The sequence below is a fragment of the Poromitra crassiceps genome, assembly GCF_964638095.1.
Source record: "Poromitra crassiceps genome assembly, chromosome: 3".
Lineage (NCBI taxonomy): Eukaryota > Metazoa > Chordata > Actinopteri > Beryciformes > Melamphaidae > Poromitra > Poromitra crassiceps.
This window is the reverse complement of record NC_139625.1, coordinates 88,496,250-88,518,350: the sequence shown is the minus strand read 5'-3', so window position 1 is coordinate 88,518,350 and position 22,101 is coordinate 88,496,250. Positions and strand designations below refer to the sequence as shown.

The 22,101-nt window shown below is 44.6% G+C and overlaps 2 protein-coding genes across 2 annotated transcripts in view; one reads left to right on the top strand and one right to left on the bottom strand.

The window, feature by feature from the left end:
* Positions 1–22,101, top strand: part of clmna (calmin a) — a 59,447-nt gene that overhangs the window by 9,999 nt on the left and 27,347 nt on the right. The window lies entirely within an intron of this gene.
* LOC310774237 (E3 ubiquitin-protein ligase TRIM39-like) lies at positions 20,303–21,739 on the bottom strand (the record flags this gene model as incomplete). The annotated part of the gene is made up of 1 exon (XM_083634287.1): positions 20,303–21,739. Exon 1 carries the CDS (start codon positions 21,728–21,730, stop codon positions 20,303–20,305), a length of 1,428 nt encoding a protein of 475 aa, XP_083490413.1. The 5' UTR covers positions 21,731–21,739.

Genomic DNA, 22,101 nt, shown 5'->3' with positions numbered 1-22,101 from the left:
GTCTCTCTGTCGCTCTGTCTCTCTGTCTCTCTGTCGCTCTGTCGCTCTGTCTCTCTGTCGCCCTGTCTCTCTGTCGCTCTGTCGCTCTGTCGCTCTCTGTCTCTCTGTCGCTCTGTCTCTCTGTCTCTCTGTCGCTCTGTCGCTCTGTCGCTCTGTCTCTCTGTCTCTCTGTCTCTCTGTCGCTCTGTCGCTCTGTCCGTCGGTCGCTCTGTTGCTCGGTCGCTCTGTCGGTCGGTCGCTCCACAAAAAGGTCCCCACCCTTTGGCAGGCACAGTTTTTCTCCTAGGAGGTTGACATTTGGCATAGAGGACAAGTGTGTGTCCAGTAGAGCTGGGCTCGGGCTGAATTTTCCTTACCGAACCCGACCGAGCCCGTCACATTATTAGCCGAGCCCGGCCCGGCCCGACAGGTGTCAATTGATAATCTGTCCGAGCCCGGCCCGAACCCCCTCCCTGATTTTTTTTCCCCCTCGGAGCGCAGCGAGCGCATAATTCAATGAGTCTGTCCAGCCTATAAACAACCCTATATAATCCCAAACCAAAATCACTCCTCGTAATTCAAAGCAGCCAATGATTAATACGTAATGTACAAAGCAAAGCACCAAACAGCCTAATTCGTGCGTGCCGTGCACTGCCCACACAGTCCCACATCGCTGAAAGAAGTACTGCACGGTGTCGGCGGTGAGCCGACACGCAGCTGACTCCGGGCAGAGCAGCAGAGTGCATGTCTGGGCGTGTTTCATTCGATGCCTTCAGGTGCTTTCATTAACGTAGTAAATTAGCTCAGGAGCTGATGATAGATATATTTGAAGGCAAAAACAAGTGACTGATTACGTGACCGAGCCCGGCCCGAGCCCGAACGCGACTTCAATGTTTCTGTCCGAACCCGGCCCGTAAGTCGGGCCGGGTTCGGGTTCCGAGTCCGACGGGCCGGGTAGCCCTGCTCTAGTGTCCAGGGCTGGTCACTGCGCACGTTTTACTCGCATATGCGAGGCGTAAAATGCCTTTTGAGGCACATGTGCGAGTACAGAATTCGACCTTCAATATATATATATTTTTTTTTTCAGAGCCTTAAAAATCTGAACGGCATTAAAGTTGAGAGCCTGTGTCCCAGTTCACTTGAAGGCAGCACAGCGTTGCCTTGAACCAATGGTGACTGGTGAAAAAAAGCATGTCGTCTCTCGTCAGCGGAGAAACAAGCAGCTTGCAGCTTGCTCCCAGTGCGCCACAGAAAAAATGTCTGGCCGTCCTCAAGTGTGCGAGCATTTCACCCACAATAATGTGAAGTGCAAAATCTGCTAAATAAGCTGAACTCGCTTATCATGGCAGCACGAGTTTGATGCACGAGCATCTCAAAAGGAAGCACGTTGTGGTGAATGCAGATGAAGGCTAATTAGCTTGTTAGCTCACTGCCAACCGCAACGTTAACTTTTAGCTGCCAACGTTAGCTATTGGCTAACGATATTAACGTTAAAAGCCTGCTGTAACGTTGTCATCATAGCAACGTTAAGCTCGTGTTGCTGACGGGAATACTGGAAACCTCATTTTACTCCACAGTTTGCACTCTCTACTTACTACATTTAAAAATGTGTTTGATGCCTGAGAAGACTGAAACAATGTATTTTTGTTGATATTTTGGTTGCATACATAGTGAATAGTTTTTGGTTCCATTTCCATTCCACGTAGTAGTGCCCTAATTTTATTTTGCATTATTCATTCAATGGATAGTACATATTTCATTGCACTATTATGTTTTCAATTTCAATGTGTACCATTTTGCAGTTTTGCAATTTGCACTATATTACATTTATCACATGCAAGTACATTGATGCCAGAAATAAATATGCCGCTACATGCTCTTAACTTTAAAGTTCATGAAAATATTATTTTTGAGTGAATTATCATCTTAATTGTCAGCAGCATGTTGTAAACAGTGTAAAAAAAGTATAAATGCTTTGTAAATAAAATAAAATAAAATACAGCTCATGCACATTTCCAGTTCACAAACATTATAGTGCAAACAGATTTGAGGTCTGTACATCTGGCTCATGGTGCATGCACAATGCACATGTAGCCTACAGTATTTATGTTTTTGTTTCAACTACAAACATAAATAAACGTCAACTTGAAACTATGTTTTAACTACCACACACAGCCTATAATATTATAGCCTATGTTTATAAAAAAAAAAAAAAAAAATGTAGAATGCATTTTAACACGTTGAGTGCCATGGACGAGATATCTCGTCTTACATAATCCAACCGTTAAGTGCCAAAGACGAGATATCTCGTCTTACATAAACATTTTTTTTTTTGACGGTGGGACATCGATCAACCCCTTTTACGTCTCCTATAGCAGAATTGGAGGAAGAGAATGTGTATAATCTATTTTACCGACCAGCTAGGTGGCGACAGTGCCCTCCCGACAGAGAGAGAGTCAACCAAAAGCAGCCGCCTCCCGCGGCTGCTTCCTCCATTCTCAAGGAAATGGCTTGCCGATTTTACAGTCATCAGTCACCAGACTCGCCGCTCTCGGGCCGCGCCAGCAGCAGCACACGGGGGATTGCAAATTTGCATAATATATTATGGGTAAAACACACTTTGAAACGCCCGCAGAAAGGCCAGAATCGCACGCATTCCGAAAACCCAGAAACGAACGAGCCTCATTCTCATACTGTAGGCGGGGAGGGAGGCTGCTCAAACTCGCTGCCAGGGAGGGAGGCTGCAGCAGAGCACTCGCTTGTGACAAACGCAGGCTGAAAGCCACTAGACACGCCCACGGAGGGAGGAGTTGAAGGAGAGGGCGTTCGGAACTATATTGTTTGGATGTCTGATCTCTCACTGATGCCAAAAATAAATGGTTAAAGTGACTGTTCTGCCTGTTTGATTGAATTTCACAAAACTGCGATTATCTCAGCTTTCACTCTCAGACAGATGAAACCATGCTGTACTCAACGGCTAATATCTACATAACTACTAACTCTACAAACTAACTCTTTTAGACAGAGAAAGCACACATTCTATTAGTACTTTTGTGAACTTCGTGTTCACAAACTCCAAGCAGAAAATAATCCTCGGCTCTTGTAAAATGAGCCAGAATCCTCAAAAAACGGCCTGGCAGAAGCTACCTACAGCAAAAAAAAAACGGCTGGCAGTCAATGTGTTAAAAGATCGATACTGGGATTTATGTATCGATATTTGTTCCTTCACATGAATATCGATTCAATATCGATAAATAGATTTTTTTTAACTCCAGCCCTAGTGTCTACAGGTGTGTGCTGGCTTCATGGAGGTTAAGTGTGTCTAAAGGTGTGTGGTGGCTTCATGCCAGTGAGCTAAAAGGGAGAGAGGTTGGGGGGAAGATTTCCAAAATGCAGAGGCAGTGTAGGACTGAGCCTGCGCCTGCCACCCTGTGTGTGTGTGTGTGTGTGTGTGTGTGTGTGTGTGTGTGTGTGTGTGTGTGTGAATGCGTACATGGTCACAGCTATTGCCAATTCACCCTTGTTTTTTGGTGAAGTGTGATGCAGCAAATTGGAAAAGCTGAATGGAAGAAGTGGTGAAAATGGTGCATTTTCTCAGTGGAAACAGCTGCTGTCAGGACCAAATTCCCTCTGTAGCCAAAGGTCACTGGCACAATGCAGTCCCATTTTCCCTGTGTGTGTGTGTGTGTGTGTGTGTGTGTGTGCGTGCGTGCGTGCGTGTGCGGGTGTGTGCGTGTGCGTGTGTGTGCATGTGTGTGTGTGTGTGTGTGTGTGTGTGTGTGTGTGTGTGTGTGTGTGTATGTGTGTGCGCGTGTGCGTACGTGTCCAGTCCTGTGCAGCAGAGAGAAGTGCAGCCTGCTCTGAAAGGGGGCAGGGCTGTAAAGCACGCTGCTGGTAAGCAGCAAACTGCAGCGTGTCAATTATTAAACACAAGGCGCTCTCCCACTGTGCTTCTGTCTGAGCGAGAGACACTGCCTGTAAGCACACATGGGGAGAGAGAGGACTGAGCGAGAGACACTGCCTGTAAGCACACATGGGGAGAGAGAGGACTGAGCGAGAGACACTGCCTGTAAGCACACATGGGGAGAGAGAGGACTGAGCGAGAGACACTGCCTGTAAGCACACATGGGGAGAGAGAGGACTGCCCCCGGCCCGTCGCTCTCACACACTTGTTTGAATGTGCCGTTCTTGAACGTGCGCCCAGTTCTCCCCCTACATCCCGAAGCGTTCACAAACTCTGTGGTATGAGTGTTCTGGAGGTTAGGGTATGTTAGCGGAGGGGGGTCGGAAACAACAAAGGTCCCTTCTCTTTACTGCATCCCCGTCTTCCTTTAGAATGTCCCTCCCTGCCTTCCATACTGTCAGTCGCTCCCGGGGCAACAAATACACAAAACCCCCTGGCTGCTGTTTGCTGAGTACCAGCAAAGTGTTTAGCAAGGCAGCAAGACTAGAAATGTAAGGTATAGAGCTGCAACGATTAAAGGGACACTCCGCCGCTTTTCAACCAGCGTTGTATCATTAGAACATCAGCAGTATATCAGAAAACTGTAAACTGTTTCGAAGTCATTCATTTAGTTTGACATAGTGTCCTCTAGAGAGAGAGTGGCGTCAGCGGAGGACCAAAATGCGAGACTCATTAGCCAATGAACAGCCAGGAATGGGTCTCGCGCTACTTTTGCATGCTAAAATAAAGCTGATAATGTACAATTTGATTCAAGGGGGGGGGGGGGAGAAACCCTTTCAAAGTACAACACAAACTGTCTATTTTGCTGCAACTCGACAGTGCTGCTTAATCCAGAACCTTACTTCCTGGAACTCTTGAGAGTAAAAGACTGGTCCATTGGAGTGAATGGAGATGTCGGGACTCTTCTATCTACATGGCTCTGGTTTGACAGTTATTGAGAGTTGATTTGAGTTAAGTAATGTCAGTCATGATGCACAAATGACATCACTGGTCCACAACTTTACTCAAATCAACTGTCAACGACTTCAAACCTGTTTACGGTTTTCTGATATACTACTGATGTTCTAATGATACAAAGTTGGGTGAAAATCAGTGGTGTCCCTTTAATTGATTAGTCGATCCACAGACAATAAATCGACAACTATAGGACAAATCAGCGTGACGTCACTTGACACCCAGAAATGGCAACCCCCGCAGCAGTTAATAGTATGAGTTGTGCTAGTCTCGCTGGCCAGCCTCCTCTCCCTTCAGCCTCCTCTCCCTTCAGTCCGAGGAGTCTGGTGCCGCAGGTCTCCATAACTGGGATAAACCCTCCCCTGCTCTACTCTGCTCTCCCATTGGAGGCGTCGGTTTCAGACGCTGCCGGATTTCCGCTCCCCGCTTAAGAAGCTCTGTCATTGGCTCCGACCATGTCAATCAGAGCGGCTTCCGCTCCCTCCTCCCTGTGTGTTGCTGTAAATAGTCCCCTGCCGCCTCAGGGAAAACAACAACGCTAACTAGCTAGCAAGCTAACGGCAGAAACCTACTGTACACGCTAGCTCGTTGCTACACGCTGAAAACGGCAAGTTGGATTGTTTGAAACTATTTTGCAAGGGCACTGCCCCTAAGCGCCGCCCATCGCAATCCCACTGTGGAGACCTGCGGCACCAGACTCCTCGGACGGAAGGGAGAGGAGGCTGGCCAGCGAGACTAGAGTTGTGCCAAACAAACGTTAATATCTCAAAAACTATACATCACATCACTTATATCGCGGTTTGTTTACCAAAATGCTGCTCGGCTGGTCCCTCGTATTTTGATTAATTGATTTTGATTTGATTAATCATTTTGAGTAATTTTTACAAGAAAAAAATTCTCTCTTTACTCCTCTATGACAGTAAGCTGAATATATTTGGGTTGTGGACAAAACAAGACATTTCAGGATGTCATCTTGGGGAAACACTGATCGACATTTCTCACAATTTTCTGACATTTTCTAGAGAACAAACCTTCTAATGGAGAAAATAATCGTGAGTTGCAGGCAGCCCTATAATCACACCCTGACTGTTGCAGAGAAAAGCTACCACAGAGAATTCTATAAAAAGCTTGTTGCAACTGACAGTCTTAGTTGAAATCGGCTAAGTGGGTGGTGGTGTTTGTGGCGGCAGTGTGTGTCTGTCACGATTGTGATGTCATGATGTCATCAGTGATGCCACTTGAGCAATTGTGATGTCATCAGTGATGTCATCAGTGATTGCCGATATATCGTGCGGTGCATTCCTAGTTTGCAGTTGAATACCCATTAATGTGGGTCCATTGCTTCTGTCTGTCTTTGCTTTTTATTTGTTCCTTTTGTTCTTTTCCTTGTTGTTTTGGTTTTGTACTTTATAGCTTGTCATGTAAAGTGTATTGTTGTCTTCAGGAAGAGTAGCTGTCATCTAGGCTTTTCATAAACAAATAAACAAATAACTGATCTGCCAGTTTGATCTGCAAGATGTGGGCAGTGACAGTTAAAATACACTGTAACTGCTCTGTGGGCAGTATAGCATTATTGAGTCAGTTATACCGTAGGTGTATTTTCTCTTGCTGGTGGTCGTCATGTTTCAGACTAGGTTGGAACTGCTGAAATGACTTCATCGAGTCAGAATAACTGCTGCAGAATCTGTAGAGCAGAAAGTCCTTAAAAGGTTTCTTCTGCAAATCTGTGGAGTGACACTATTCAACTCACATCACCTCCTTCACACAAACCAGACGGCTCCTGAAGGCAGCACACAAACCAGACGGCTCCTGAAGGCAGCACACAAACCAGACGGCTCCTGAAGGCAGCACACAAACCAGACGGCTCCTGAAGGCAGCACACAAACCAGACGGCTCCTGAAGGCAGCACACAAACCAGACGGCTCCTGAAGGCAGCACACAAACCAGACGGCTCCTGAAGGCAGCACACAAACCAGACGGCTCCTGAAGGCAGCACACAAACCAGACGGCTCCTGAAGGCAGCACACAAACCAGACGGCTCCTGAAGGCAGCACTTGACGTAATCATTTGAGAACTGTTTGAACTTCAACATGACGTCAGTCAATGTGATGAAGGTCTGGTGCTCCGTCATGGCAGCAGGGTTGTACAGCTCTGGAAAGATCATCTCAAGTCGCTTGGTAAACAGCAGAATGCTACAATGCTAAAGAAGGTACCGTAAATTCCGGACTATAAGACGCGGGTTTTTTCCCCGTTTTTTGGCCTTTTTTGGCCCCTGCGGCTTATATAACGGTGCGGCTTATCTATGGATTTTTTCCAAAAAAAAAAAAAAAAAAAAAAAAAACTCTCTTTTTTAGCACTCTTTCTAACTATAAATCCACTTCTGTTTTAATTTCCTCTCTTGCCCTCTTTTAACAACATAACATAACATAACATAACACAACACAGGTGGTGTTGTGTTATGTTGTTTTGTTGAAATGTTAATAAATGGGAGCTTCCTCAAACAGCCATCTCTTTCCCGACAATCCCCTCTGTGCATGAACCCTTACATATGGTAATTAAACATTAAAACACAATAAAAAAATAATAAAAATAAAATAAAAAATACCATTAAAACACCCGCGGCTTATAGTCCGGTGCGGCTTATATATGTAAAAAACAGTCAACTTTGCAGGTGCGGCTTATACTCCGGTGCGGCTTATAGTGCGGAATTTACGGTACTTCTTTCATCTTTAATCGTCCTGTGGGCGTCTCTTGCTCTCATCACAGCTACGTGATTGGCCACCGCAGTGTGACGTCGGGTTGCGTTTCTCCAAAAGTTGATTCTATTTCAACTTTATGCCGCAAGATTGCTACCCCCATTCAAATGAATGGGAGGACTAGCGTTTTCGCCGCAGCGCCCGGTCCTGTGTGAATGCAGCCTTGTACCAAAGGATGCCAAGATGTAAGGTCGGTATTAGTCTGGCTTTCCAGACGTTTGGTGAGCGGCGCCAACACCGCCACCTAACCACCAAACGTCTGGGAATCTACTGTTCCAAATCTGGTTCATTGAGCCCGGCGAGAACGGCCGGCAGCAGACACGCCTACATTTATTATTAGAATTTTATTTGGTAGCGGCAATGCAATGTTTCATAGTTCCAATATAGAGCAAGACACTGATGTGCTGCAAAGAGAGTTTATACCTGTTGTTTATTTTACAATAATTTTTCCTACCCGGAAGTGGTCCGCTTGCTACTGTCAAGTCATCAGCAGGCTCTGTAATGTTAGCCTCGGGAGTCGGGCTTATCGCTGGGGGAAAGACCTCTAGCCGCCGGGCCCGGATGAAACACGTCCTATTAACAGGTTATGTTTGTTTCTAAGTGATTAATATGTTTCTCCGCAAACGCGGCGATGTTTTGCGAGACACCGGTTCTGCATGAGCGTCACTGCCCCCAGAAAGCAGGCCCGCCCACAACACTCATGATTGGTTCTCCGATGCAAGGCTTCCAACAGCACCACCTAACGTTATGAAAAGATTTAAATAGTAATATTCTCAGTCTTACAGTAGTGAAACGGATTAAGACTGAGAGCTGAGTCTAGGCTTTCTCTGGAGCGCTCACTCTCTGCTCACTCTCTGCCATTTAGACACTTTGCTGTTTACCTTAAGTTTCAATTTGTCACTACCTGTGGATGGAGAAGTGTACATACTCGACATCAGAACTGTATGCAGGCGAATATGGCAAATCTAGCATGTCTCAATTAGGAGGTTTGGACAGTTGCTGATCTAGGCCGGTGCATTTCTACTCATAACTACTGCATCTCTCCACTGTGGTGCAGCTTGAAGCCACTCCCACTGGCTTTATCGTTCCAAGTCATCGCTTGCTAAGTGCTCAAAAAGAGCTAAAACACGTCTTTAAAAGCTCTGCTTTGATGAAGCCACGCCCACTTCCCTCCTCTAAAAATACCTCTGCATTTCTTTTGTAAAGGTCACTGGTTGGTTATATAGTCAGATGCAGCTCTGCTGACTGAGAGGTGCTGTAAGCCTGGGTGAGCTCACTCTGTAAGCGCTCTGAGAGGCCTGCTTTTTATGACATGCAGGTGACTCTGCTGCTTGGCTAGAGAAGTGGTACGGCACAAGCTGCCTGCTGAAGGAGGGGAGGAGTTAACCTTCTTAACGCATGACGGCCGTGGCAACAGAAGAGCCGTGCCCCGGCCACCACAGACTTGTTATTCAAAGCAAAGCTGTTTCCAAGAGATGCTAGTTTCATTTTGACCTGCCACCCCCCAGGGTGCATTCAGCAAGCAGGTATGACTGCTGCAAGAAAAACACAGCCACGAGGGAGAGCTTTCAGTTTGCACAACGCTCTGGCCTCATGTGTTGTTGCTGCTTTCTCTCCTGCTTTCACCTCGTTTCTCCCTTCAGGCTTTCAAGTCATTGCTCATATTTGAATCTATGAAGGAAGAGCAGCAGTTTAAAAAGACTGAATCAAATGCTTAAAGGGGCATTCCACCGAAAAACAATACCGATTTATTTTGCACATAATCTCACACATATCCGAAAAATGTGAACAGTTTTGCAGACATTCATTTCGTTTGACAGTTATTGAGAGTTGATTTGAGTTAAGTTGTGGACCAGTGATGTCATAGTGCAAAATAATTCGGAATTAAAAATCGGCGGAGTGTTCCTTTAACATTACCATATCACTTAACACTAGAAGGGCCAATAACTTTGTTGATTTAAAATTTTGTAATGCTGCTGGTACTTGCTTTTGCCTAAAAGTGTTTGTATTTTAATTTTAAATCGTTTTTTTTTAATATAAATCACACATAATGCAAAGAAAATATGATCTTTTTTTACCTATTTTGGCCATGAGCGGTCGTATTGACCACACACTTTTTTTACCCGAAGATGCACGAAGACAGTAATGGTCGGCATACTGCTTGTGGTATCTCTGCTGTGGGCGCAGACAAAGAGTTGAATGAAGACGAGGCGAAGCTGTTCTGTTTTTTTTTACAACAGTCATTTGCTGCAGTGGAACAAGCTATTAGCCTTCGGTTCTGATCAATGTAAGTTCTTTGTCATAAATGGTCACGTGCGACTACATACAGCACGCGCCCTCATGTGTGTTTGACACGGAACACCAAATGTTACACAGGGAGAAAAGCTGACTGGAGGGGAGCTTTAAGAGACATTCTTATTGATTGATATTCACTCAGACTGCACCCCCCCACCTGCTGCTAAACAAATCCTAGAGGAAACACTGTTGTCTGTCTGTAGTTTCTATCATCCCCTCTGAGAGATCTTTCCCTGAGATAGGCCAGCCGTCATGATGGATGTGCTGAACAGTGATGTCCCAAAGGGATGCTGCTGCTTACTCCACAGGATGATATCTATTGGTTCAGCTCTACTACCTTCCAGAGGTCTTGCCTCCCATAGGACCCTCTTGACCCATTTGATTGAGCCCAGATTACTGGTCATATCTGGGTCTAGACTATCGCACTATGTCTCGCCAGCCTTCCCAGGTCTGTATGTAGAGAGAGTCAATGTCAGTGTAGAATCCTGTCTGCCTACTAAAGCAAATCCAGCCATTGGCATACTCTTTGCCAGTTGTCTTATCTGCTACTTCTCTACCATTGTGGTTTGAGTGAGAAAATAAAGCAGGCTGTTTGGATTCCAAAAGTGTTACCAGAAGTTTCAAAGACTCTCCCAATCTTTCACGAAACTCAAATAAGTCTATCTCTCTCCTCATGTTCCATTACTTATTAACATTTCCTACAGATACCTTTGAGGAGGAACCTTGGCTGCAGAGATTGCGATTGGTCCACGTCTCTAATCACGTATCTATCAGTTTACTTTCCATCCAATCAGGGACATGGACACACACAGCTAAACTAGACATTAGTCACTAAAATCCTTCTTCTTTAGCTCTTTAGTCTTTACAGCTATATGAGTTTTTAGAACCAGGTTTAACAGCTCAGCATGAAGTTAGTCATCATCTCATCAATCACTGACCACTAAGAAACGGTTGGACTTTAGATGAAAAGGTGTTATAAGTCAGGCGTAGATTTCTTTGAAATGTTTTTATTCTGAGTGACCAAATTCTTTTTTTTATTTAATGATATAATTGATATAATTAATTATTATTATGATATGCAGGTAGTTCTACTAGCTACAGTGTCATTCCTGTAGTTGTATGCATTACATGTGAGTGAGAAAGAGAAGCAACAGTGTTCAGAGGAAACTGATTTCACGAGTCACGACTCCCCTGTAAATCATTGACTATCTGTCCAGTGCCTGCAAATGAAATCAGCAATCATTCGCCTTTGTTGTTAGCCAGTGGCATTCCCCCATGGAGCTCTGCCAAGCTAACTGCTGTCTGCGTATGGAATAGCATACTTTGTCGTAGACCATAGACCACAAGACTTTGTGTTATAGACAAAATGGATTGTTTCTATGGTAACCAGCTGCTGCAAACACACATTTTGCATTCCATTATCGCCCTACAGGGAGCTGAAACACAGGCCTACACGTCTTTAAAGGCAGGCCAAACAGGTAGGAGGCGTTGGTTACAGTTGTACCAAAGCCAAGAGGAAATAGAGCCTTGCTGTGAACTCTGTATGATGTAATACCTCTGGATGATGATTCACAGAAGTCTTAAGGGATGTCCCGATCATGTCTTCTGAAGAGTCTTAAGGGATGTCCCGATCATGTCTTCTGAATATTTCAATGAAATGCTCTCCCTTATTATTCATATTTTAACAGTGTCCTTAGGCTGAGAGCAGACACAAACTTCCATTCTCACTCCCAGAATGAATATTATGTCAGCTACAACATCCATCATCACAACAGTTGTTTTGCTTCAGCACCCCTTTCCCTGATTTCTGAATCCAAGTACCCCCTTTAACTTAAACAACATTTTGCTTAGAAAACTACAAGAGAAAACTACCGTATAGAAATTGATGCAATGATTGAATGATAATCCACCTTTTGAAGAACATAATATTACAAAATAAGAAATTGAGTGAAAGAGTTGCAATTAGTGCCTCCTGAGCAGATTTATGTTAACGTTTCATTTATTTTCATGATTTATTCTTAGATGTTTCCATTTTCCCCTTTCTCTTAAGTAGCCCCTGTAATACCTCCATGTATTGTTGTTTATTGTTTATTTGCACAAAGAAAATGAATAACAACAGATAGTACAAGTATCTTAATACAAAGAAAATTGTGCAGGTGAAGGAAAGAAACCTGGGAAAAACCTTTTTTTTTTTTTTTTTTTTTTTTTGCAATTTAAATTTTTTAGAACACAGAAAAACTAAAAAACGAACAAACTCAGATACAGTAAAAGAAAAGAAAAAACATACATACACTAGTGCCACCAGTTACATACAGCTTGTAAATATATATATACATATATAAATGAGTGGGATCCCACACGAGGGAGAAAGACCAGCCGGGCGAATCACCCATCACCCCTAACCTCGTCAAGGTAGGCAAGAAACGGGTCCCAAATAGTTCGAAATCTCCCAGGTGAGTTGGTCCTCAAGAACCTGAGTCTCTCCATTCGTATAACAGAGATCATGTCCGCCAACCACAACTGAAAAGAGGGTGGAGAGGGGGACTTTCATTTCTGCAGAATTAGTTTCTTGGCAACAATTGTCCCCTGTGACAGAGATTGCTGCGCAGCTGTAGGGAAGTGTCAGAGAGGATTCCAAGCAGCCGAAGATGGCGAGTCTCACCTTGTTTAAAAGAAAATCGAAACGGATTAAAGACTATTAATGAAAGAAAAACAAACCCCTAGGGGTACGCAAACCTCAGCTTGCACCATAGAGTGCACGTCATTCATTTCCTGAGCCTGGTGTTTCGAGGACATCTGCAGCCTGCACTCCTGCTTTAGTCTTTCACAGGCTGTCATTGGCTTCCAGTGAGACAGAAATGATCATTAAAACCGTGTTTGATTACAGCGTTCTGAAAAACACAGTAAATACTGTCTATAATCAACAAATGTTAGCAACAGTCTCCCAGACACAGGCGCGCAGCCAGTGTCTGGGTCTGAATTTTCAATGTAAAACTTGGTAAAATGATTTTAGTGAGTCCATCAGTGCTTTTTGAACATTTTCTTTGAGCTAATTTTTACAAAACCATGATAATAGTGATAACCGTGATAATCTCTGTCACTATAATCGTGATATGAAATGTTCATACTCTTTCACCTCTACCTTCAGCTAGGGGTGGGAATCTCTAGGCACCTCACGAGTCGATTCGATTCAATTTTGATTCAGAGGGCTACGATTGGATGATAAAATGATTATCGATGCATCTCGATACAGTCGATTACAGTTTAAGGAGGGTTTCCAACTTCCAATCATGGAAGTTGGAAACCCTCCTTAAGGTTTTGCTTTTTCGACATAAAATGGCCACTGTGAAAAGGGCCTATTGGATAGACATGCAATTTGCATCTTGTAATTCTATGATCAGGGCAGATGCATAGTGTGCTGTTCCCTCTGATATCATTAAACCAGCCTCTGAAAGACAGCAAGACCATTATCTGGTATGCACTGGGTGAGACTCCCAAAGCAAAGAGACACTGACGTCAAAAGCCCCACAAAAAGCTCAGTAATGTACTTTTTACCTGCAGATGCGTGTTCACTTACAGCCCTCAAAGAGCTAATTACCACTTAATGATGTTTGCTCGCTCCCTCTGTGCCCGGCCCACACGCCCAATCTAATCAAAGAGGTGCAATTTGAAACAGATCAGTCAAAAGGCTTTGGAGTCTTCATACTAAGCTGAGCCTACACTGTTTGGGTTAGGGTTAGGCTAAACTGAGCCTACACTGTTTGGGTTAGGGTTAGGCTAAACTGAGTCTACACTGTTTGGGTTAGGGTTAGGCTAAACTGAGCCTACACTGTTTGGGTTAGGGTTAGGCTTAACTGAGCCTACACTGTTTGGGTTAGGGTTAGGCTAAACTGAGTCTACACTGTTTGGGTTAGGGTTAGGCTAAACTGAGTCTACACTGTTTGGGTTAGGGTTAGGCTAAACTGAGCCTACACTGTTTGGGTTAGGGTTAGGGTAAACTGAGCCTACACTGTTTGGGTTAGGGTTAGGCTAAACTGAGCCTACACTGTTTGGGTTAGGGTTAGGCTAAACTGAGCCTACACTGTTTGGGTTAGGGTTAGGGTAAACTGAGCCTACACTGTTTGGGTGAGGGTTAGGCTAAACTGAGCCTACACTGTTTGGGTTAGGGTTAGGCTAAACTGAGCCTACACTGTTTGGGTTAGGGTTAGGGTAAGCTGAGCCTACACTGTTTGGGTTAGGGTTAGGGTAAGCTGAGCCTACACTGTTTGGGTTAGGGTTAGGGTAAGCTGAGCCTACACTGTTTGGCTTAGGGTTAGGCTAAACTGAGCCTACACTGTTTGGGTTAGGGTTAGGGTAAACTGAGCCTACACTGTTTGGGTTAGGGTTAGGGTAAGCTGAGCCTACACGGTTTGGGTTAGGGTTAGGCTAAACTGAGCCTACATGGTTTGGGTTAGGGTTAGGCTAAACTGAGCCTACACTGTTTGGGTTAGGGTTAGGGTAAGCTGAACCTACACTGTTTGGGTTAGGCTAAACTGAGCCTACACTGTTTGGGTTAGGGTAAGCTGAGCCTACACTGTTTGGGTTAGGGTTAGGCTAAACTGAGCCTACACTGTTTGGGTTAGGGTTAGGGTAAGCTGAGCCTACACTGTTTGGGTTAGGCTAAACTGAGCCTACACTGTTTGGGTTAGGGTTAGGCTAAACTGAGCCTACACTGTTTGGGTTAGGGTTAGGGTAAGCTGAGCTTACACTGTTTGGGTTAGGGTTAGGCTAAACTGAGCCTACACTGTTTGGGTTAGGGTTAGGGTAAGCTGAGCCTACACTGTTTGGGTTAGGGTTAGGGTAAGCTGAGCCTACACTGTTTGGGTTAGGGTTAGGGTAAGCTGAGCCTACACTGTTTGGCTTAGGGTTAGGCTAAACTGAGCCTACACTGTTTGGGTTAGGGTTAGGGTAAGCTGAGCCTACACTGTTTGGGTTAGGGTTAGGGTAAGCTGAGCCTACACTGTTTGGGTTAGGGTTAGGGTAAACTGAGCCTACACTGTTTGGGTTAGGGTTAGGGTAAACTGAGCCTACACTGTTTGGGTTAGGGTAAGCTGAGCCTACACTGTTTGGGTTAGGGTTAGGGTAAACTGAGTCTACACTGTTTGCATAGCAAGCAAATGAGAGCAGCCATGCAGAGGAGACAAGAATATAGAGAAAGGCAAAGGCGCTAAAGAAAACTATCAGACTCTCATGTGATTGACTTAGCTAAGCTGACTGTACTCAGGTGATTCCCTATCTCATTTTTCATCTTTTTCCATCAGCCTATCTGATGAAGTAGGGTGTTTTGATTTTGAATGCATAAAAGTTACAGGCAAGATGAAAAGTGTCTGTTTCAAGCAGACGAGAGAAAGAAATATTTTAACAACTTATGCTATATAATGCAGTCAAGACCACAGTCAAAAAATATTTTCACATTTGACAGACAGAAGTAAGGTTGTAACGAGTTGCCCCCCCCCCCCCCCCCATTTTTGGAGGGGGGGGGGGGTAAAGCCCCCCACACATGATCCGTGGTAAAACAGCTCTGTGCCCACTGTCTCGTTGTTTTCCTATGCGGAGAGAGCTGCCTCCCAACTATGCAGCAGCGCTACACTTTGCGTCGCGCACCGCTCAAATTTGCCACCTTGCGCTGAGGTCAAAGTTCAAATTGTATAAACTTTGACCTATTTACCGCTGAGCTTTCTCCACTCTACCTCGCGGTGAGAGAAGAGAAGATGGCTTATCATGTGGAGGCAGCTTAATGCGTTAAGCTGTGTTCACACCGAGATATTTATTTTTCTCGCTGTCGCTCGATTCAACCCTTTGGAATCGCTCTGTCGCTGTGTTTAAATCGCTCCGCAAACCGGGGGCGCACTCCGCCCTCGGGCCGAGGTGTTCATACTCAGAGCTCGGAGAGAGGGAGAGACTATTTGTGCACAATTGGCAGCACCTGTGTCGGCCCGCTGATAGATGTGGGCGGTGTGCAGCGAGCAACGAGAGAGATCTTCACTGTCAAGAAACAAGCAGCACACAGCTCTAACGTTAGACAGGATGAAAACGCAAACAACACAACTGTGTTTACCCCCCATGCAAGAATGAATAAATACTCCGGGGTTACGGCAGCCAATCAGCGTTGAGCGGCGAGCGACTATTGCCAGTGAAATTTCGCTCGAGTTGGGATATTTCATCTCGGGCGACGAGCAAATTTTCACCCTATCGCTCTGTCTCTGTCGCTCGGACGCCCGGCGATTTTTCTCCAGGGCGAATATACGCTCAATTGCTCATTTGCATTGACTTTGTAAACTCGATGCCAGCGAAAAACTTTAATAGGTCGGTGTGAACGCACCTTTACTAGTAACTAGTTACTGTCCAACGCTGTTCAAGAGATGGGAATCCACTGTCTGGTGTTGCAGCCTGTTATTAGCCTGTCATTAGTTATTACTGTTATTAGTTCATGTCAGTACATAGTGTCTTTGAACAACAGGGGGTTTGTCTTGAACACGTTGAAGGTTTGCAGCCACCTCAGCATGCTGACCTCATCTTCAGCAGCAGAAGTAATGTTGCCAGTCTGGATGCACCCGAAACCCAGGAAGTGACATTTGCGAAGCTTAGAGCTTAGATTATGAGAGGGGAAAAACAAACAAATAATAATGTAAAAATAACATTGTATTCAGACTTGGGAATTAAACGATTACATGTAATCTGGTTACTGTAGTCAGCATGGAAAAAAGATGTAATGGAGATTACACTTACATATAGTAAAGAAAAAAGGGATTACTAGCAGGATTACAATTTAAAATACATTGTATATTTTATCTATTGTATAGTGTATATTTATCCAAGTGGCTGTGCACTGTAAATATTGACTCTTCATATTGTCTACTTTATGTTTGATAAAGTGTTGGTAGTAAGGATTTTGAATTCTAACAGGCTCACACACAGCATAATGCTGCTGTTTTTCTGACTGGGGTTGTGGTTGTTTTAATTAATCAAAATGTTCAAAATCCTTACTACTGTACTGTACAGGCAACCTAGTGACATCCTCTAGCAGCGCCCTAGTTGGCGAAAAGCTGAAAATGTTGTTCATCGTTGTAGCAAATCTAGGTACATTTCAGACCTGAAAGCAGTGTCCTTCCTGTCGGTGAAATTCAAATAAACTAGTCATATTTGTTCAAATGTTTCATTTACCCCTTTCCCCGCCATTGACATGATATCACGTCAATCCGTGTTTTCATGTGATCGAGGGATCTCTTGGCCACCTCATGAAATGCTACTGCACTTCCAGAGTTGCCCAGAAGCAACGGTTATTGTCCACCAAAACCAGCAAGCAGAGAAAAGCAACAATCTCCCTCCAGGAAAAACGGCTCCAGCCTGGTGCTGCAACAAGCAGCTTGATAGCGCTGTCAGACGGACTCGTGACAGTCACTCAAAGCTGAAGGATTTTTTTCACCAGACGCTGGTAAACGTACACAACAAGTCACTTCTCCTGTCAGGTAGATTAGTAATCCGGATGTGAGCCTTCACACCGTGTAAATGTCAGCCATCACATATGCCCCCAGACCTCCAGACATGAAGCACCAGAAGTCTCCGCCCCCCGGCAAGACGAGAGCATGACCCGCATGACTCCTCTCTGAGTGCGAGGTGAATCTCTCCCTCGGACGGGCGTTTTCGGTGCACACTACATACATGTACACTCAGGTGTACACTACATACACTCAGGTGCACACTACATACATGTACACTCAGGTGTACACTACATACACTCAGGTGCACACTACATACATGTACACTCAGGTGTACACTACATACACTCAGGTGCACACTACATACATGTACACTCAGGTGTCGATAACTAAAGAATGAAGGTAGAATCAAACTTTTTCCCTATGAAAGTAATAATAATAATAAATATAGCCGCAAGCGGCGATGCGGGGTCCAAGCTTCTGGTGACTTGGGGGTTATATGTCAGATAATATTAATATAGACACTGAATTGCACATTTAGTCAGAGTTGATATGTGCACATATATGATATGTGAGTGATGACTGCACAAGTGTGATTTAAGCTGTGGTGATGGGGGCTTTATATAGTACCAGGAGAAGGGCATTTATGATGTCATTTATGATGTAATTTATGATGTCATTTATGATGTCATTTATGATGTCATAACTGACGTCGTCATAGAGAAGGTGACAGTCTTGTGACATCACTGATGATGTCATCTATGATGTCATCTATGATGTCATCTATGATGACATAGTGTCAAAGTTTAAACATTTATCATTTCAAGACGGTTTCACGTATCCAAATTCTTTATACAACTTTAGATCAGGGAAGTCCAGAGATGACACAGAAAAAGTTTGGGCTCATTCGGGCAAATGGCCTAGGACGAGTTCGTTTTTTTTTTTGGAAAATCTAGCAGGCTTAAATGGGTGTGAGTTATGGGTCAATACGCAAAAGGGTCTGTTATAGCGCCACCATCTGGCCAATATGGCTAATTTTTTGTCTCTGAGCAGTGGGGCACATTTCCAACCTATGTGCAAGGTCTGGCTACTGTAGCCCTTACGGTTTTTGACGTGCATGCTGTTTTAGGGCAGAATAATAATAATAAACATTACAGATACAATAGGGATCCACGCACTTCGTGCTTGGACCCCTAATAATACATTCAACTTATATAGCGCTTTTCTAGGTACTCAAAGTCGCTTAGTAGAGGCTCTTGTCTTTCTTTTGGGATATTCTGTGTTTACGTAGTCATAGAAGAAAATATTCTGTGGGTCTTGGAAGATTGGTGAAAATGGTCAGAAACCCTGGTGGGGAAAGAGTTAAGAAACAAGAAACAGATATTGGAGGTGTTGGCCCCCAGGGCAGTCAGGTTCTTCCGGCAGGTTCTGCAGGTGGGAGAACCTCATCTTTCTGTCATTAATTATTATGAACCCATAATATTTCCACGTCAGTCTGACTTAACTTCTTTAGCTGGAGGTAAGCCGAGCCAGCTTCAGCCATGCTGACGACGATTGACTGGAAAGACGCGCTTGTGGCAAATGGCAATTCAAAATAAATCAGGAAATAGGACTGTGAATTGTTAGTGAGCTAGGTTATACAGCTGTTTGAGTCACTCTGGATGGTATTATCAGTTAGTGAGCTAGCTTATACAGCTGTTTAAGTCACTCTGGATGGTATTATCAGTTAGTGAGCTAGGTTATACAGCTGTTTAAGTCACTCTGGATGGTATTATCAGTTAGTGAGCTAGGTTATACAGCTGTTTAAGTCACTCTGGATGGTATCAGTTAGTGAGCTAGGTTATACAGCTGTTTAAGTCACTCTGGATGGTATTATCAGTTAGTGAGCTAGGTTATACAGCTGTTTAAGTCACTCTGGATGGTATTATTAGTTAGTGAGCTAGGTTATACAGCTGTTTAAGTCACTCTGGATGGTATTATCAGTTAGTGAGCTAGGTTATACAGCTGTTTAAGTCACTCTGGATGGTATTATCATGTTAGTGAGCTAGGTTATACAGCTGTTTAAGTCACTCTGGATGTGACCATATTCATGATTATACAGTACGATTAATGGAAACGCCTGAAGGCCTCTGTTCTAGTACAGAACTAATTGCTCAGTCAATGAGGGAAGGGAAGATATTCTGTTAAATGGTTTATTCATGGCAAGAGGGAGACTCAATTGCAAAGGTTCATAACAGCTTAACTTGAATAAGACCTAATAATAGAAAATAATGTCCATGTAAACATAACCACGAGAGAGACACAGAGACTCAGCCTACGTAACCTTAAAACAAAAGCAAGTTCATTTTCATAAACAAAACTGGAGTTTGCATGTCCTGCAGTCAAATGTCCTTCTTTACTTCTTTCAACCTGGGGGATTAACGTTAGCAAGAATAGTTTGAGTCTACACCCAAGGCCTAAGCCAGGGGGTTCCCAACACCCAAGGCCTAAGCCAGGGGGTTCCCAACACCCAAGGCCTAACTAAGCCAGGGGGTTCCCAACCTTTTTTGGCTTATGACCCCACTTTGACGTCACAAAAATCTAGGGGCCCCAGACATTAAAATGTTGTTCCATTGGTAATTTCATCAGTGACATCATCAGTGATGTCACGCGACCCCAAGGTTGGGAACCACTGACTTAAGAGACTTTTTTTCTTTTCTCTTTTTTCTTCAGGCGACCCTATTTTGAATTCCAAGGTTGGGAACCACTGGCCTAAGCCATGCCATCTGGCCTAAGCCATACCATCTGGCCTAAGCCATACCATCTGGCCTAAGCCATGCCATCTGGCCTAAGCCATACCATCTCCATTGTGCAAGTAAATGCAACAGAACTACCACTTAGATACTCTTCTTTGCCCTCAGCAGCACCAGCGCTTTAACATCACAGTTGGCCTGTTCCACTGTTACAGAGACCTTCACTGGTAACATCTTCAGAGGATCCACAGTGTTCAAGTATGGAAACAGCCTGTCAGTGAAGGTGTGTGTGAAGGTGTGTATGTGTGTGTTGGTGTCAGGCTCAGAGAATGACAGCCTTCCTCTGTTCCAGTCCAGATTCACTCGGACCCTCTGGAGCTTCTTCTTCACTGGGAGAACAGTGCCTGGATTTGATGGGGAGCGTGCTCTGCATTTACCATCATAGAACACTATGCCCCATCTTCCAGACCATAAGAATCCCTTCCTCTGGACAGACTCTGCTAACACACCCAGTCCCCAGAATGTACTGTCTCCAACCTCAACATCCCAGCTGTTAGATCCTGAGTTAAAGCCCTCAGAGCCCAGGACAGATGAGCACCAGCCAAGCCTCTCTGGGTTTTCAGGAAGCTGCTGTCTCTCTCCACATCTCACACTGGTCAGAGCTTCAGACAGGATGAGGTCTGTACCAGCAGTGTTTGGGTCCAGAATCACAGGAGTGTAGGAGACCATCTCCTTCATCTTGTCCCAGACTGTGAAGCTCAGGTTGCCCAGGTGTTTGGCCTCGTCTATCAGAGCTCCTGAGACCAGATGTGGATTCTCCAGCAGGGAGTGCTGGACTCTTTCCACTGTAGCCTTGTAGTTCTGCAGGAACAAGACGTCTTTAGCTCTCAGCTCCTTCTCTATGGCTGAAAGAGCTGCTATCTCTCTGTCCAGACCCTCAATCTTCTCCCTCATCACCTGACTCTTCTGCTGCTCTTCCTCCCTCAGTGCAGCCAACCTGGCCTCCTCTTCTTCTTGTAGAAACTGGTGAAGCTTCTTAAACTCCTCCTTAATCTGCCTCTCTGTGTGTCGGGCCTGAACCTTAATGTGTTCTGCTTTTTGATCACAGTTTCCTTTAACTTCATTAAAGAGCTCCAGTTTCTCATTTAAGGACTTCAGTGATTCCTGAAGTTGCTTCTTGTGAGGCCGTGCAGCTTCATCGATGGGTCTGAATCTGTGGTCGGTGTGTGTTTCTGAATGCAGACAGACGAGACACACTGGCTGCTGATGGTCCAGACAGAAGAGCTTGAGTTTCTCAATGTGCAGACTGCAGAGAAGCTCAGATCCGTCTGAAGCTCTCTGATTTCTCTCCAGTAAGAAAGCCTCACACAGGTTCTTCAACACCAAGTTACAAGGTGGTTCACTCTGTGAAGATATTTCCTTACAGAGTGGACAGTCATGTATTTGTCTCTCTGTCCACCAGCTCTGCAGACAGGCTTTACAGAAGCTGTGACTACATGACAGGAGGACAGGATCTTTAAAGATGTCATGACAGACAGGACAGGAGAGATCCTCCTCTGATCTGGAAGCCATTTTGTCTCTCAGTGAAGCTGAAAACAAACGAGAGAGAAGAGGTCTGGTTCCTACTAATCCCACCATCTATGTTACAATGGGTAAGTAGGGAAAGAGTTATGACATCACGGATGATGTCACTGATGGATTTATGACATCACTGATGTCACAATGTGTGAGTAGATGACATCACTGATGATGTCACAATGGAAGAAGAAGATACCATTCTTATACATGATCAGACTGGCAATACGTCATCCTGTAGGCTCTCATGACCACGCCGCCCCCTTCTGGGGGAAAGCATCCAGCACCCATCAATAAAGACTGTACAAGAAGCCAAAAACACTTAAAAAATCACACCCAGGTGTTGAAGTCAGCCGTGCAGTTTTGTG